Consider the following 15,247-nt stretch of genomic DNA (forward strand, 5'->3'; position numbering starts at 1 on the left):
TTTTTCAGATCATGTAAAATAGTTTTCAGTTCAATTATTTTTTTTAAGAAATGCTCCTATGTCTAGGTATTGCTGTCATATTTTTGTTATGGTGTCCCTTGGTAATCGGTTGATTCCCTTTCAGAAAATTTTTTGTTATGGTGTCCCTTGGTAATCGATTGATTCCCTTTGAGAAAAACACTTACTGTGTCTCATGCTGGTGACGGGTTTTCCAATTCTTTTTGTCTGGAGAACGCAGTGATCATTGCAAAGCCTATGTACGGCACAATGGCATCTCATTCTAGCACAGTTATGAGTTACTTCAATTCTCTTTAACAGTGCAATCAGATGGTCGTATTACACGGCTGAATGTTGTCTGATGTTTTATTGGATAACACTCTGCCCAGTGTTATACTATGGGGCAATGCAAATCTGAAATGTTTTTTCAACAATTGCAGCATGCTGTGGACTGCTTCCTAGTGCAGTCCGATATCCATGGACTCAGACAATGGAGAAGATGGAGAAATTTAGTTCTCCATCTTCTCTGCACCTAGGTTGCAATTCTTTCATGTGAGAGAATTGGATCACATTAACATGATGCTTAGATTACACTCTGACAGAATATGATCTGAGTGACAGCATAATCGGCCCGATACTCTCATATGAAAATATCAACGGTCATATGACACTGGCCTAGGGGTATGTGCACTCTATGGAGCCAATTCATCAAAGCTTTTACACCACAACAGTGGCATAAAAGCTTTGAAAATTCTCAAAATGTTAGCTACTATTGCTGTCTTTGCCAAATTTTGTATGCCAGAAATGCTACTCCAGGTAAGTGCACCTCTTAATGAAGTTAGTCCTTTTTACTACTGCAAGACTGGTATAGTGTGATAATGCGCTATGCCAGCCTTGATGAATCAACCCCAATGTTTTTTTCAAATGGGTAAATCCAAAGACGTTTTCAAGAGGAAGAAGCTTCCTTTTTTTCTTAAAGCATCTATTTTATCTTTGTCTTATCCTTTCCACAGCACTTTTTCAACATTGCGGGCATTTTTTGAACCACTTATCCAGCATTTTTGTGGCATCTTTTGTACTGACATTTTCTGGATGGAACAGCAATATCTGGAAAAAGGAACATTTTTATCACATTGCTACAATTGAAAACTAGTTATATTTTTCCTGATCTAATAGAAATATTAATATTGAAAAGTGATAAAAACCCCTTTTATTTTCAATAACAGCAAATGCAATTAGAAATCCTTCTGCGTAAAGTCGGCATTCATTGGGTATTCATTAGGTATTTAGAAGCAGTCTCCTCAAGATAAACTCTGCTTATGCAATCAAATTTTTTAATCAATTTTGCAATGATCATTGCTCATATTTGCAAAAGTCATATGCTATACAGAATTCTGATGACTAAACTTTCGACTCTTATTTCTGTGAATTTATTGGAGATGTGTAACTGAAAAGAAAGGATGTGTGGAAACCCTTGTGGTCAGGGTGAATTTTTGCATACATCCTGTATTAAAGAGGTTTCAAGGCATGGGAAAGTTTCTCCTGTGAAAGCCATTGTTTTGTTGGCGTTTATAGGAGTTTGTGATTTTCACTATACATAGTAGTGTTATGTATAGTTCAAGTGATTGGATGATTGCAGCTTCCAGTGTCCCAACAGGACTAACAAATACTGTAAAAACTGAAAAAATTGTTTTTAAAAATATGAAAAAAAATCCAACTACAAAAGATCAAATCACCTCCCTTAAAAATAAAACAAAAAAACTTATTTGGTAATGTCACGTTCAGAAAAATCTAATACGGTATATTAAAATATAAAATAAATAAATTATATTGGTAAACAGCATAATGAGAAAAGGAATTGAAACATCAGAATTAAGTTTTTTGGCCCCTGCAACATTCCAATAAAATCCAATAAGAGGAGATAAACACATCATATCTACCCCAAAATGGTATCAGCAAAAATGTCAGCTCAGGGCTCAAAAAATAAGCCCTCATATACTGTAGCACCAAATAGTGAAAATGTAATGGGTCTCGTAAAATGCTGACAAAAGCAAAATGTTAATTTTTTTTTACAAATTTCCTAATTTTTATTCACCACTTAAATTTAAAAAAAAATATGTTTGGAATCAGAGTACTCCTACTGACCTGGAGACTCATATTGTCGGGTCAGGTTTTCCATATAGTGAACATAATAAATAAAAATCCCAAAACCCAAAAAACCATAGTGTAATTGCACTCTTTTTGCAATTTCAACGCATTTGGATTTTTTCCCCACATTCCAGGGCAACATAACATAAAATTAATGGTTTCATTCAAAAGTACAACTCATCCCACAAAAAAACAAGCCCTCATATGGCTATGGAGATGAAAAAATAAAAAAGTTATGGCTCTTGGAAGAGGGGGTAGAAAAAAACGAAAAAGAAAAAAATCAAAAATTTCAAAGTCTTGAAGGAGCTAAAAAAAAGAATTATCTTAGACTTTAAAGCTATATAAGTAAAAGAAACAAAATGGCATGCAAAGGTGTATTTTTACGTTAAGCATATCCAGATCCATTTTGCTGTATTTTATTTTTTGGTTTCTAGCAAAGTGTGGGGATATTTGCAGAAGGTAAACTATATCCAATAAGAAACAGAGGGGTACTTGGAGCAAATGCATGTTCCTGATTTATGCAGTAATAAAAAGAACCCAGTTTCTGATTATTTTCAAGCCATCCTAAATGTGTCTATTGTGATTGTGTAGTTCGCAAAAACATTTTGCAGACTGGCACGCTAGGACATATTTCCATTTCTTTTGCTATAGGGGACCCTGGAAGAGAATAATTGTAAGTTGAGGTAGTCCTATTACATCCTTCATTCTGCTCACAGTACAAAGGAATAAAGAAAAAAAGGAAATAGAAATGATTAGGTCTGTGTCACTAAAAAGGTAATACAGAGAAATGATAAGGAGCCACGTTAAGCAGGCAAGAGGGAATGGATACCGTTGCGGAATCATGCTCATCTGTGATATTGGCACTCTTCTCTTCAGATGTGTCAGGCTCCTACGGTGCAGCAAATAAGAGGCAAAGCAGATGTTAGAATCGCCATACTGTGTGAGGCAAATTCAATACAAGACTAACACAAAGGCAAACAATTGCATAAATGGCATTTCTCAATATAATGCGTTCACATGGTATAAACAAGATAAACTCATTTACATTTTTCTTTATATCAGTTTATGAATAGCTGTACATTATGTAATAATCGTGTCTGCCATTCAGGTCAATATTAGTCATTTTACAGATCTTTCAGCCACCATGCAGTACCATCGAGGCATTATGTGTTAAATCTAGTGTGGCCAAAATTGCTGCTGTATTTTTTTGCTCAATTTCTATCATTTCTTTTTAACTATTCATTAAAATAATTGAAATATCAATGAACTAATCATTAACCATGGCAATCAGGAACTCTAGTGAACGCATATACTTTCAAGTCAAACAGAATATTTATTACATCCAGTTTACATTAATTGCAATAATTTGATGTAACTGCATGCAAAAAAGTTACATCTTAGGACAATGTCCAAGTAACCATGTGCTCTTGTGTTGTACTAGTCATGCTTGCACATACTGTTGGACTGGCCCACTGGGTACCAGGGAAAGGGCTGTTGGGCCAGGGTCCAAACAAAATATTGCAACCCAATGACGCTACAGAAGCGAAACATATTTTAAATTGACGTTAGAAGCAATAGTTTGCGACTATTTCCATTGCCAAATCATAAGTTCCTATTGAACCCTATTATTTTATGCATATGGGGGATGGTTTTAGGGGGTGTTTATGTGACAATCACAACCAGCCTCTGGTGCATTTAGGGGCACAAAAATCCTTTTGCTATATAGGAAGATACCAGTATTACAAATAACACATGATAGTTCAATGCCCTATTAAACAAACTACATTAGGGCCCTGGAGGTTTGAGTTATGCTTCAGAGTGTGCTTACCAGCAAGTAAATAGTTACATATATAGTATATACTGTATACACTCCTCAACATTGAAATTGCAACATCAAGAAGGAAAAAGTCGACTTATGGAAATCACAGGATCGATGAACATATTAATGATATGCAAATGATGAAAAAATCTAACCAACATTTTCAAAACATCTCAATTTATTCAGTATTGAGTATGAGCACCATGTGCAGAAATCTCAAACACACCTTGGCATACTATCAATGAGGTTATCAATAGTTGTCTGAGGTATGTTCTGCTGCGATGAATGGACTTGGACTTGCAAATCATCAAGAAATGCTGCAAGTCTTAGAAGTATGCTAGCACCTGCCAGCTGCTCATAATAGCAAAAGCAACATGACGCCTTGTGTTCTTTAGGTTGTGTTGAAAATCGTCTCCTGTTATGCTTCGGAGAAATGGCCAGACTATTAATACCACAATTGATCCATTCTGTGCTACAAGTGAAATTAGTTGGCACACACGAAGTGTAAGGCATCAAACAGTGTCTACATAAACAATAAGTATGCGCTTACACGACATTGGGTTGCAAGCCAGATGTCCAGCCACAGGAGGTCCATTGATGTCATGCCAGAACTCCAAAAGCAGAGAGCAAGGAGGCAATGGAGGCTGGAATGGAGGTCTTTACTTTTCAGCAATGAGACCCGCTTTTACATTGGATGCAATTCTAGCTGGAGAATGGTTTGAGACTACATAGGCAGCATGATGAAAAAGTCTTCATGAGTGAACATCACACCTGTACTACTCCTGCGAATATGGTGTGGGGTAGCATAATATACAGCAGCCGGATCCCTTGATTCTTCATACCAGGTACACTAACAGCTTTACATTACATTGATATGGTTATAGAACCAGTGGTACAGCCATTTCTCAAAAGTGATCCAGAAACAGTTTTTAACCCCTTAAGCCCCGCGGGTGGTTTGCATGTTAAGGACCGGGCCAATTTTTACAATTCTGACCACTGTCTTTTTATGAGGTTATAACTCTGGAAAGCTTCAACGGATCTTGGCAATTCTGACAATGTTTTCTCATGACATATTGTACTTCATGATAGTAGTAGAATTTATTCAATATAACTTGCGTTTATTTGTGAAAAAAATGGAAATTTGGCGAAAATTTTGAAAATTTCGCTATTTTCCAACTTTGAATTTTTATGCCCTTAAATCACAGAGATATGTCATGTAAAATACTTAATAAGTAACATTTCCCACATGTCTACTTTACATTAGCACAATTTTGGAACCAAAATTTTTTTGTCTTAGGGAGTTATAAGGGTTAAAAGTTGACCAGCAATTTCTCATTTTTACAACACCTTTTTTTTTAGGGATCACATCTCATTTGAAGTCATTTTGAGGGGTCTATATGATAGAAAATACCCAAGTGTGACACCATTCTAAAAACTGCACCCCTCAAGGTGCTCAAAACCACATTCAAGAAGTTTATTAACCCTTCAGGTGTTTCACAGGAATTTTTGAAAGGTTTAAATAAAAATGAAAATTTAACTTTTTTTCACACAAAATTTATTTCAGCTCCAATTTGTATTATCAAGGGTAACAGGAGAAAATGGACCCCAAAAGTTGTTGTATCATTTGTCCTGAGTACGCTGATACCCCATATGTGGGGGTAAACCACTGTTTGGGCACATGGCAGAGCTCGGAAGGAAAGGAGAACCATTTTACTTTTCAATGCAAAATTGACTGGAATTGAGATGGGACGCCATGATGCGTTTGGAGAGCCCCTGATGTGCCTGAACAGTGGAAACTCCCCAATTCTACCTGAAACCCTAATCCAAACACACCCCTAATCCTAATCCCAATGGTAACCCTAACCACACCCCTAACCCTGACACACCCCTAACCCTAATCCCAACCGTAAATGTAATCCAAACCCTAACCCTAACTTTAGCCCCAACCCTAACCCTAACTTTAGCCCCAACCCTAACCCCAACTTTAGCTCCAACCCTAGCCCCAACCCTAACCCTAGTCCTAGCCCTAACCCTAACCCTAGCCCTAACCCTAGCCGTAACCCTAGCCCTAACCCTAACCCTAGCCCTAACCCTAACCCTAGCCCTAACCCTAGCCCTAACCCTAGCCCTAACCCTAACCCTAACCCTAATCCTAATGGGAAAATGTAAATAAATACATTTTTTTAATTTTATTATTTTTCCCTAACTAAGGGGGTGATGTAGGGGGGTTTGATTTACTTTTATAGCGTTTTTTTATATCGGATTTTTATGATTGGCAGCTGTCACACACTAAAAAACGCTTTTTATAGCAAAAAAGTTTTTGCATCTCCACATTTTGAGACCTATAATTTTTCCATATTTTGGTCCACATGTGAGGTCTTGTTTTTTGCGGGACGAGTTGATGTTTTTATTATTAACATTTTCGGGCACATGACATTTTTTGATTGCTTTTTATTCTGATTTTTGTGAGGCAGAATGACCAAAAACCAGCTATTCATGAATTTCTTTTGGGGGAGGCGTTTATACCGTTTCACGTTTGGTATAATTGATAAAGCAGTTTTATTCGTTGGGTCAGTACGATTACAGCGATATCTCATTTATATAATTTTTTTCTGTTTTGGCACTTTTATACGATAAAAGCTATTTTATAGAAAAAATAATTATTTTATCATCGCTTTATTCTGAGGACTATAACTTTTTATTTTTTTTTCTTATGATGCTGTATTGCAGCTTGTTTTTTGCGGGACAAGATGACATTTTCAGCGGTACCATGGTTATTTATATCCATCTTTTTGATCATGTGTTATTCCACTTTTTGTTGAGCGGTATGATAATAAAGCATTGTTTTTTGGCTCGTTTTTTTGTTTTTTCTTACGGTGATCACTGAAGAGGTTAACTAGTGGGACAGTTTTTATAGGTTGGGTCGTTACGGATGCGGCGATACTAAATATGTGTAATTTTATTGTTTTTTTTATTATTTAGATAAAGAAATGTATTTATGGGAATAATTTTTTTTTTCTTTATTTAGGAATTTTTTTATTTTTTTTTACACATGTGAAATTTTTTTTTTTTACTTTATTACTTTGTCCCAGGGGGGACATCACAGATCGCTGATCTGACAGTTTGCACAGCACTCTGTCAGATCAGCGATCTGACTGACAGCGCTGCAGGCTTACCAGCGCCTGCACTGGACCCGGAAGTAATCCCTGAAGGACCTGGATGCAGCCCCGCGGCCATTTTGGATCCGGGGCCTGCAGGGATAGGAGGTAAGAGACGATAGGATCCCCCTCCCTGCGCGATGCTTCCCTATACCGCCGGCACACTGTGATCATGTTTGATCGCAGTGTGCTGGGGGTTATTGTGCCGGGGGCAGTTTTTGACCGCTCCTGGCACATAGTGCCGGATGTCAGCTGTGATAGTCAGCTGACACCCGGCCGCGATCGGCCACGCTCCCCCCGTGAGCGCGGCCAATCGCATATGACGTACTATCCCGTCACTGTGAATTAAGTCCCAGGTCACCTCGATGGGATAGTATATCATATGGGATTAAGGGGTTAAACATGACAACAGATTCAATGTATGCTACTGTGAGAAGCCTATGTGGTCTAAGCGTGCTACTATGGCCTCCATCATCTCCCATCAAGCACATTTGGCACATAATTTGTTAACAATCATAAAGGGAGTTGTCAGAAATGGATTTTGATGATTTGTGTGCCCAAGTGCATTCAGCATAGCAGAACATTACTCAGACAACCATTTATAACCTCATTGATAGCAGCCAAGGTGTGTAAGTGCTTGTATTTCTATACTGAACAAATAAAAATGTTTTAAAAAAATTGTTTCCATTTTTTTGATCATTTGCATATCATTAACATGTCTGTCAATCCTATGATTTTCCATAATTCCATGGCTTTACCTATTTAGTGTTATCAATGCATATCATTATACATGTATACTGCATCAAAAGTGAACAAGTTCTACATTGATGATTATTAAGGGGCATAACTAAAACCTCCTGGGCCGCAATGTAATACGTGTAATGTGTCCACAAACTACCATGTGCTGGAATGGTCGTTTGTGGTAAAGGTAGATTTAGGCTTACCATGTACTAGGTGCTTGTGGTAACTGCAACATCTGCACTCTAGAAAACCACCCGCTTCCTTTTGAGATTAAAATTCTCAATCTTACCCTACTTATTCAGTGGAAGTTTTATAAATTCAGGCTCTTGTTTCATTTAACATATGGACTTTCTATTTGGAATTTACTGAAGATAATATGACAATGAGCTGAAATCCTCAGATTATAGGAATTTTAGAAATGTCAGACATTTGATGACAAATCTAGTAATCCGTAAAAAGAGTCTGGTATTAAAAATAAATCAGAAAAAGCCAATTAACAGTAATATTTTATGAACTATTAATACAATTATATATAATTTTTTATAATCATGTTTGACAAAAGAATAAGAGGATATAAGATTACTTTTTAAGGATTACATTTATGCATGACAGCACTCCATGCCAATATTAAAGATATTCTGACCTGAAGGCCATGATAATCTGAAGATTTTTGTGTCCAAGGGCAAATACAAGGTAAGATTTGGTGATAGAAGTTCAGCTTTAAGCCTTTTACTCTATACATTTGATAGTTACTGGTAAGCATTTATGAACTTTGTCTACAACTTGTTTTGTAAAATTGTAAAATGAATCTGTAATGTAAATGCTACCACTATGTACTGCCCTCTGTAAGCTCATAAAGAACTAGGGCATAATTCTGACTATATATGCTTGAATAATATAAATCAATATCTGTTTCTAAAAGCTGACATATTTACTTTAAGTATATTGTAGTTTAGTACTTACGGTTGATGGGACAGGACCTGGGGGACCGGGCATGATTTGCGGTGACTTTGTGGCACCAGGGAGGGGTAATGCTCCATTTTCATCTATGTCAACTTCTTCATCTGTAAGGCACTGTCCAATATCTGCATTCTCAAAAGATACAGGTTGTGCAAAGTCTATTGGCCTATTAGGATAAAAATTAACATGTAACTGCAGAGATTTTGTGTATTAAAAATGAAAAAGTTATTACATACAACTGGCTTGTCTTTTTATGAGACATGATTTATATTGCCATGAGTATAAAAATAGCGAATATTCATAAAAAACCATTTAGCATTAGAAACCCTGGAAAGTAAAAAGACAAAGACACTAAAATGGACTCAATCATACATTGTTTTATGCATTGTTTTTAACAAGTTTGCCTAATGAGAATGTCTGAACTGAATAATAAACCTGAAATAGCTATAACGATATTTTACAAATAATATAAAAAATGAATGGTAGAGTGTTAAATAGTGAAGATTCACGCTATTTGGTTAGATACATAAATAATAATAGGTCTTCTAAAAAATTGGTGGATCGCTTTGTGCAACCCCGGTCTAGGTCAGTGCTTTATGGCTGTGGACAGCATATGCATGAATTTTCCTAAGCTGTCAAGTTCCCTGGTTCAGCGTATTGGCAGCCTTGATTGTCGTCATTTGTGCAGAGTGCAGTGCACAGGTGACATCTTGCCAGCCAAGCTAATCATACGCTGATCATAAGATCCCGGATGGTAAGGAAATTCTTTCAGCTCCTGCTCATGGCCAGAGAGCACCAATCAGTGTTGTACGAAGTGATCTTCTCGTTTATAGTCACTAATTAAAATACATGCTTTTTTGTTGTGGATTTTCATGCAATTTTTGAAGCTCCGCCACTCACACATTATTCCTCCGTCAGACATCATTACCTTTGACAATTCTGCAGCATTTTTGGAAGCAAATATGCAGCAAATCCACAAACCTTTTTACACCTGCATTTTTGCTGCCGATTTGACTTACTCAACGGAAGTCAAAGGGTACAGGAACTCTGCAGATCTGCAAAAAGTATTAACATGCTGCGGAAAATAAAACACTGCAAATAAGGATGGAAATTTTCCAGATCACGTGCACAACACTTCAGGAATGTCATTGATTAGCATTGCTTAAGTGATCCATTGCGTTTTTGGAGCAGTTCCGCCCTGAAAAAAATGCTGCAGAAACGCAACAAATCCGCATCGCATGCACACATCCTAAGGCCGGGGTCACACTTGTGAGTTCAATGCGAGAAACTCACGTGAGTCTCTCGCATCAAGTCCTGGCACTGCTGCCGGCACTAGGGATCAAAGCGTGCGGCTGCTTAGAAATGCATGTGTGGCACCCCAGGAGTCAGGTTGTGACAGTGGCATTGCCTCCCTCACAGGGGGTGATGCCATGCCTGGAAGCAAGAAGGGATTCCTTTAGCAGGTACGCTGGCATACAACACCTTTCCTGACTCCAGACCATAAGGGGAAGCTCTAAACCTGATTTCAGGGTAGCTTCCCTATAAGTTCTGGCCTGGAGGAGGGGTTAGAGAGTTCAGTGTGAGACAGTGAAGGGAGAGGAAGTATGTGAGGAAAGCCTGGGACTGGAGCTGCGACTGAACTCATCCTAGGATTGAGCGCACACCGGAGTCCGTGGTTGTTTTGGGAACTGCATGCCCCACAGCAAATCTGGAGGACAGGAGATTGCAGGTCTTCTGGCCACAACTGACACCCAAAGGCACAGCGGCATATCGGAGCCCAAAGTCACCACAAGGGAGTGACGCCTGGAAAATGCTCAAACCACCTGACATGCAGGTAGCGTTTCACTAAGTGGACAGAGAGCGACTTGAGGAGAACTACAAGCATCAAGAACCCAGAGAGCAGCGCAGTAGGGAGGCTTCCAACCCCACCTAGCTAGGGGAATTCTGAACTGCTTCCAAGCTGCCTGGATCTCTAATACCACCTGTTCAATGTGCTCCGGAAAGCACCTACAATTAAGGTAAAGAAACTACAGTCCCTGTGTCCTCCAATTATTCTTTCACCCCAACATCCAGAACCCTCTCATAGACTGTTCTGGTAGCCCTGGGGCCCCGTGTTCCCATTAAGCAGCGTTTGCCATCTCTAGTCAAACACAACAGGTGGCATCACGAATAATCCCTTACAAACATTTCCCTCATCCCTTTTATTGCTGCCGTGACCACCCCTTTAAGAGCCGTCTGACCTGGTTCCAAGTACCCCACTGCCTTACCAGGTGTTTTACATGCAGCTGCAAACTCCGGTCCAGAGTGCCAGAGGCAGTGCCGGGACTTAATTTGAGAGACTCGAGCGAGTTTCTCGCATTGAACTAGCAAGTGAGACCCCGACCGAAGTCTGATTGTGGCGTACTACTGCTGCAATGAAAATGGGAGTGGAAGACTCAGTCCATGAATAATACAAACATTCAAGTCACAGGGAGGTGTTTGACTTGAAGAGTCAATGTGACCTGTGTAAACTGATTGATCTGTTATATATTGCAGTATATAACCTTACTATCTCGATTTTCTTTTAATCTTGATGCACTGCAAATAAAAGAGGGCAGTTTAATGCCCTTCCGTCCTAATTTTATATTTGTGTTATGGTACGTGCCCATGATCAGGAACAGAAGTGTTTTGGAAAAATGCTGCTTTGTACAGCACACGCACAGTGCATTGGATTTATAGAATTCACATGTCCACTGTGCTTCTATTTAACAGTGCGTAAACTCACCCGTGGCGCAGGTTTATTAGCAACAGCATGTCAATTTCTGTCATGGAGATGCGAGTCTCCGCAACAAAAATCTCCACAATGGATATGTATTGAATGTGGTAAATCTAAATTGTTCAGTGAACACATGCGGATTTACCTGCATGATTAAAACGCAGCACTTTGGATGCAGCAAACTACTACCTGATCATGGGAACATAGCTTTAACCCCTTTCTGCCAGCTGACAGAATAGTTCGTCAGCTGGCAGAACCCCCGCTTTGAGGTGAGCTCCGGCGGTGAGCCCACCTCAAAGCCGCGACATGTCAGCTGTTTTGTACAGCTGACATGTGCGTGCAATGAGCGCGAGCAGAATCGCGATCCGCCCGTGCCCATTAACTAGTTAAATGCCGCTATCAAACGCTGACAGCGGCATTTAACTAGCACTACCGGCCGCGCGGCCAGAAGTGCTCGCACTGCTGACCCCCGTTACATGATCGGGGGTCATTGGTGCATTGCCATAACAACCAGAGGTCTCCTTGAGACTTCTATGGTTGTTGATGGCCGATTGCTTTGAGCGCCACCCTGTGGTCGGCTTTCAAAGCAAACCTGTATTTCTGCTACATAGAGGTGATCTGTGCTTCACCTCTATGTATAAACAAAATAACAACAAAAAAACACATAGCTGAACAAGATATCAATATAGAGGCCATAAAAAGCTCACCAATGATTTATAGCTATAAAAAATCTAATTGGACTATAATAAAGGATAAGTCGCTTAAATGGAGGACAGCAAAAAAGTGTGGGTCACAAGGACCCAGAAACAACGACCATTATATCCAAAGATACAATAATGTATGTAAAAGAGTTTATTTAAATAACTTTATTGATCCACAAAATACATATACAAGATATAACATACATTACACATGAAGGGTACAGGTAAGTATCAGGTGCTGCAAGGTGTGCCTCAACACCGCAAGATAATAAAAACAAACGAACTAAGGGCGCATGGACCCAAGGACGTACACACCCGCAATAATCCAGACATGTGCCACCAAAATTCTAGTAAATAAATAAATATTGCACATATTGAGCTGTAAGGAAGCCTCCGTTTGGACCTAGAGCCAAGTCCCTTCCAGTGCAAGTAAGGTACTGACTATCCAATACAGCACGCACATATAGGGCACAGGAAAATTACAATTTTACCTCCAAGTGGAGAGCTGGATGATACGTCCACAGGATCCGTGCGTCCTCCCCGACGCACGTTTCGGTTTTTCACCTTCCTCAGGGGGCACCTTTTTTGTTCACCTCTATGTAGCAGAGGGGATCGTGTAGTGCATGCTTCTAGCCTCCTATGGAGGCTATTGAAGCATGCCAAAATGAAAAAAAAATGCGTTTAAAAATATAAAAAAAATAAAAAATATATAAAAGTTCAAATCACCCCTCTTTCGCCCCAATCAAAATAAAACAATAAAAATAAAATCAAACCTACACATATTTGGTATTGCCGAGTTCAGAATCGCCCAATCTATCAATAAAACCAAAGGATTAACCTGATCGCTAAATGGCGTAGCGATAAAAAAATCAAAATGCCAAAATTATGTTTTTTTGGTCTCTGCAACATTGCATTAAAATGTAATAACGGGCGATCAAAAGAACATATCTGCACCAAAATGGTATCATTAAAAACACCTGCTTGGCTCGCAGAAAATAAGCCCTCACCCGACCCCAGATCATGAAAATTGGAGACGCTACGGGTATTGGAAAATGGCGCAATTTTTTTTTTTTAGCAAAATGTGGAATTTTTTTTACCACTTAGATAAAATAGAACCAAGACATGTTTGGTGTCTATGAACTCGTAATGACCTGGAGAATCATAATTGCAGGTTAGTTTTAGCATTTAGTGAACCTAGCAAAAAATCCAAACAAAAAACAAGTGTGAGATTGCACTTTTTTTGCAATTTCATCGCACTTGGAATTTTTTTCCCATTTTCTGTTACATGACATGGTAAAACTAATGGTATCGTTCAAAAGTACATCTCGTCCTGCAAAAAATAAGCTCTCACATGGCCATATTGACGGAAAAATAAAAAAGTAATGGCTCTAGAAATAAGGGGAGCGAAAAACGAAAACGAAAAAACCTCTGGGGGTGAAGGGGTTAAAGAGGTCAAATAAGTTCAGTGGAGTCCTAAGAGACCATTGAGTATTATACATGTATTTTCTTGACAATTAGAGGCTTTGTTGTATTGAGGTTCACAACTAATTTATTTGCTACAAATCAAATTTTTGGGTAAAGCTCTGCAAACCTTGCTAATTCAAATTTTAAACCCTTTAAAACCTATAATGTATAGTTTCATCATAGGTCATCTCCCCCTCTTTGATGCTGGCTCCAGCGCTGAGCCCACATCTTTTCAGGCACATCACAGCTGATTTGATCACCTGTCATGTGCCTCTAACAGCCGCGGGTGGATACAAGATCCACCTGTGGTTCTGAACATATAAAATGCCGCTGTCAATCTTTGACAGCAGCATTTAACATGCGCACGTTCTGGAAGTGCATAACTGTCACATGATAGCAGGGCACCGATGGGTTGGCATGACAACCCGAGGGTCTGGTGGAGTCCCCGATCCTAGGGAGACTTCTGAAGCTAGTGAAAGAAATAAAATGTTTTTAAAAATATTTAAAAAAATTAAAATATAAAAGTTAAAGCTACCTCCCTTTTGCCCTATTCAAAATAAAACAATAAAAAAATAAAAAATACACATATTTGGTATCACTGAATTCAGAAATACAAGAGCTATCAAAATAATTAATCCGATCGGTAATTAATGCATTGAGAAAAAAAATCATAATTCCAGAATTATGCTTTTTGGTCACTGCAGTAATGCAATACAGTGCATTAACAGGTGTTCATAGGATCATATCAACCCCAAAATAGTGTCGATAAAACATTTGCTTGGTGCACAAAAAATAAGCCCTCATCCAGCCCCAGATCCCGAAAAATGGAGACTCTATGGGTCTCGGAAAATGGTGCCATTTGTTTGTTTTTTACAAACTTTGGATTTTTTTTTCACCACTTAAATAAAAAAGAGCCTATACATGTTTGGTATTTGCCATCTTGTAATGTCTTGGAGAATTATAGTATCATGTTAGTGTTAGCATTTAGTGAACATGGTAAAAAAAAACAATTGTGGAAATGCACTTTTTTTTTAGCAATTTCACAACACTAGGAATTTTTTTTCCCATTTTCCAGTACACTATATGGTAAAGCCAATAGTGTTTTACAAATGTACAACTTGTGCTGAAAAAAATCAAGACCTCAAATGGCCAAATTGATGAAAAAATAATAATGATATGGCTCTGGGAATAAGGGGAACAATAAACGAAAACTAAAAAATGGGAAAACCCAATGTGGTGAAGGGATTAAAAAATCTACTAATCCCTAGTATATTCATATGCTGACGATTCATTGCAGAAATGTATTTGGCCTATCTGATTAAGATTATTTTAGTAGAATGCACGAGGCTTTTTGCAAGCCCAATTTAGGTAAATAGGACAGTAGCAGAAATGTAAGCAACAAATTTGTAGCCTGAAAATATACTGTACTCATAGAAGATATTTCTTCTGCGCTCTACTAGCTCACCGCACATTCTGCTCTTTGTACTCACAGGAGATTATGGGT

General features: G+C 38.5%; 1 protein-coding gene across 3 annotated transcripts in view; it reads right to left on the minus strand.

The window, feature by feature from the left end:
- The window catches only part of LAMA2 (laminin subunit alpha 2), a 1,287,603-nt gene that overhangs the window by 26,032 nt on the left and 1,246,324 nt on the right, over positions 1-15,247 (minus strand). For all 3 annotated transcript variants that reach the window (XM_077289387.1, XM_077289386.1, XM_077289385.1), the window contains 2 exons: positions 8,827-8,989; positions 2,975-3,034 (listed from right to left, as the gene is read on the minus strand). In XM_077289387.1, coding sequence (XP_077145502.1) covers positions 2,975-3,034; positions 8,827-8,989 — 223 coding nt within the window. The remainder of the gene's footprint in view (positions 1-2,974; positions 3,035-8,826; positions 8,990-15,247) is intronic.

This window comes from Ranitomeya variabilis, chromosome 2, assembly GCF_051348905.1.
Source record: "Ranitomeya variabilis isolate aRanVar5 chromosome 2, aRanVar5.hap1, whole genome shotgun sequence".
NCBI classification, from domain to species: domain Eukaryota; kingdom Metazoa; phylum Chordata; class Amphibia; order Anura; family Dendrobatidae; genus Ranitomeya; species Ranitomeya variabilis.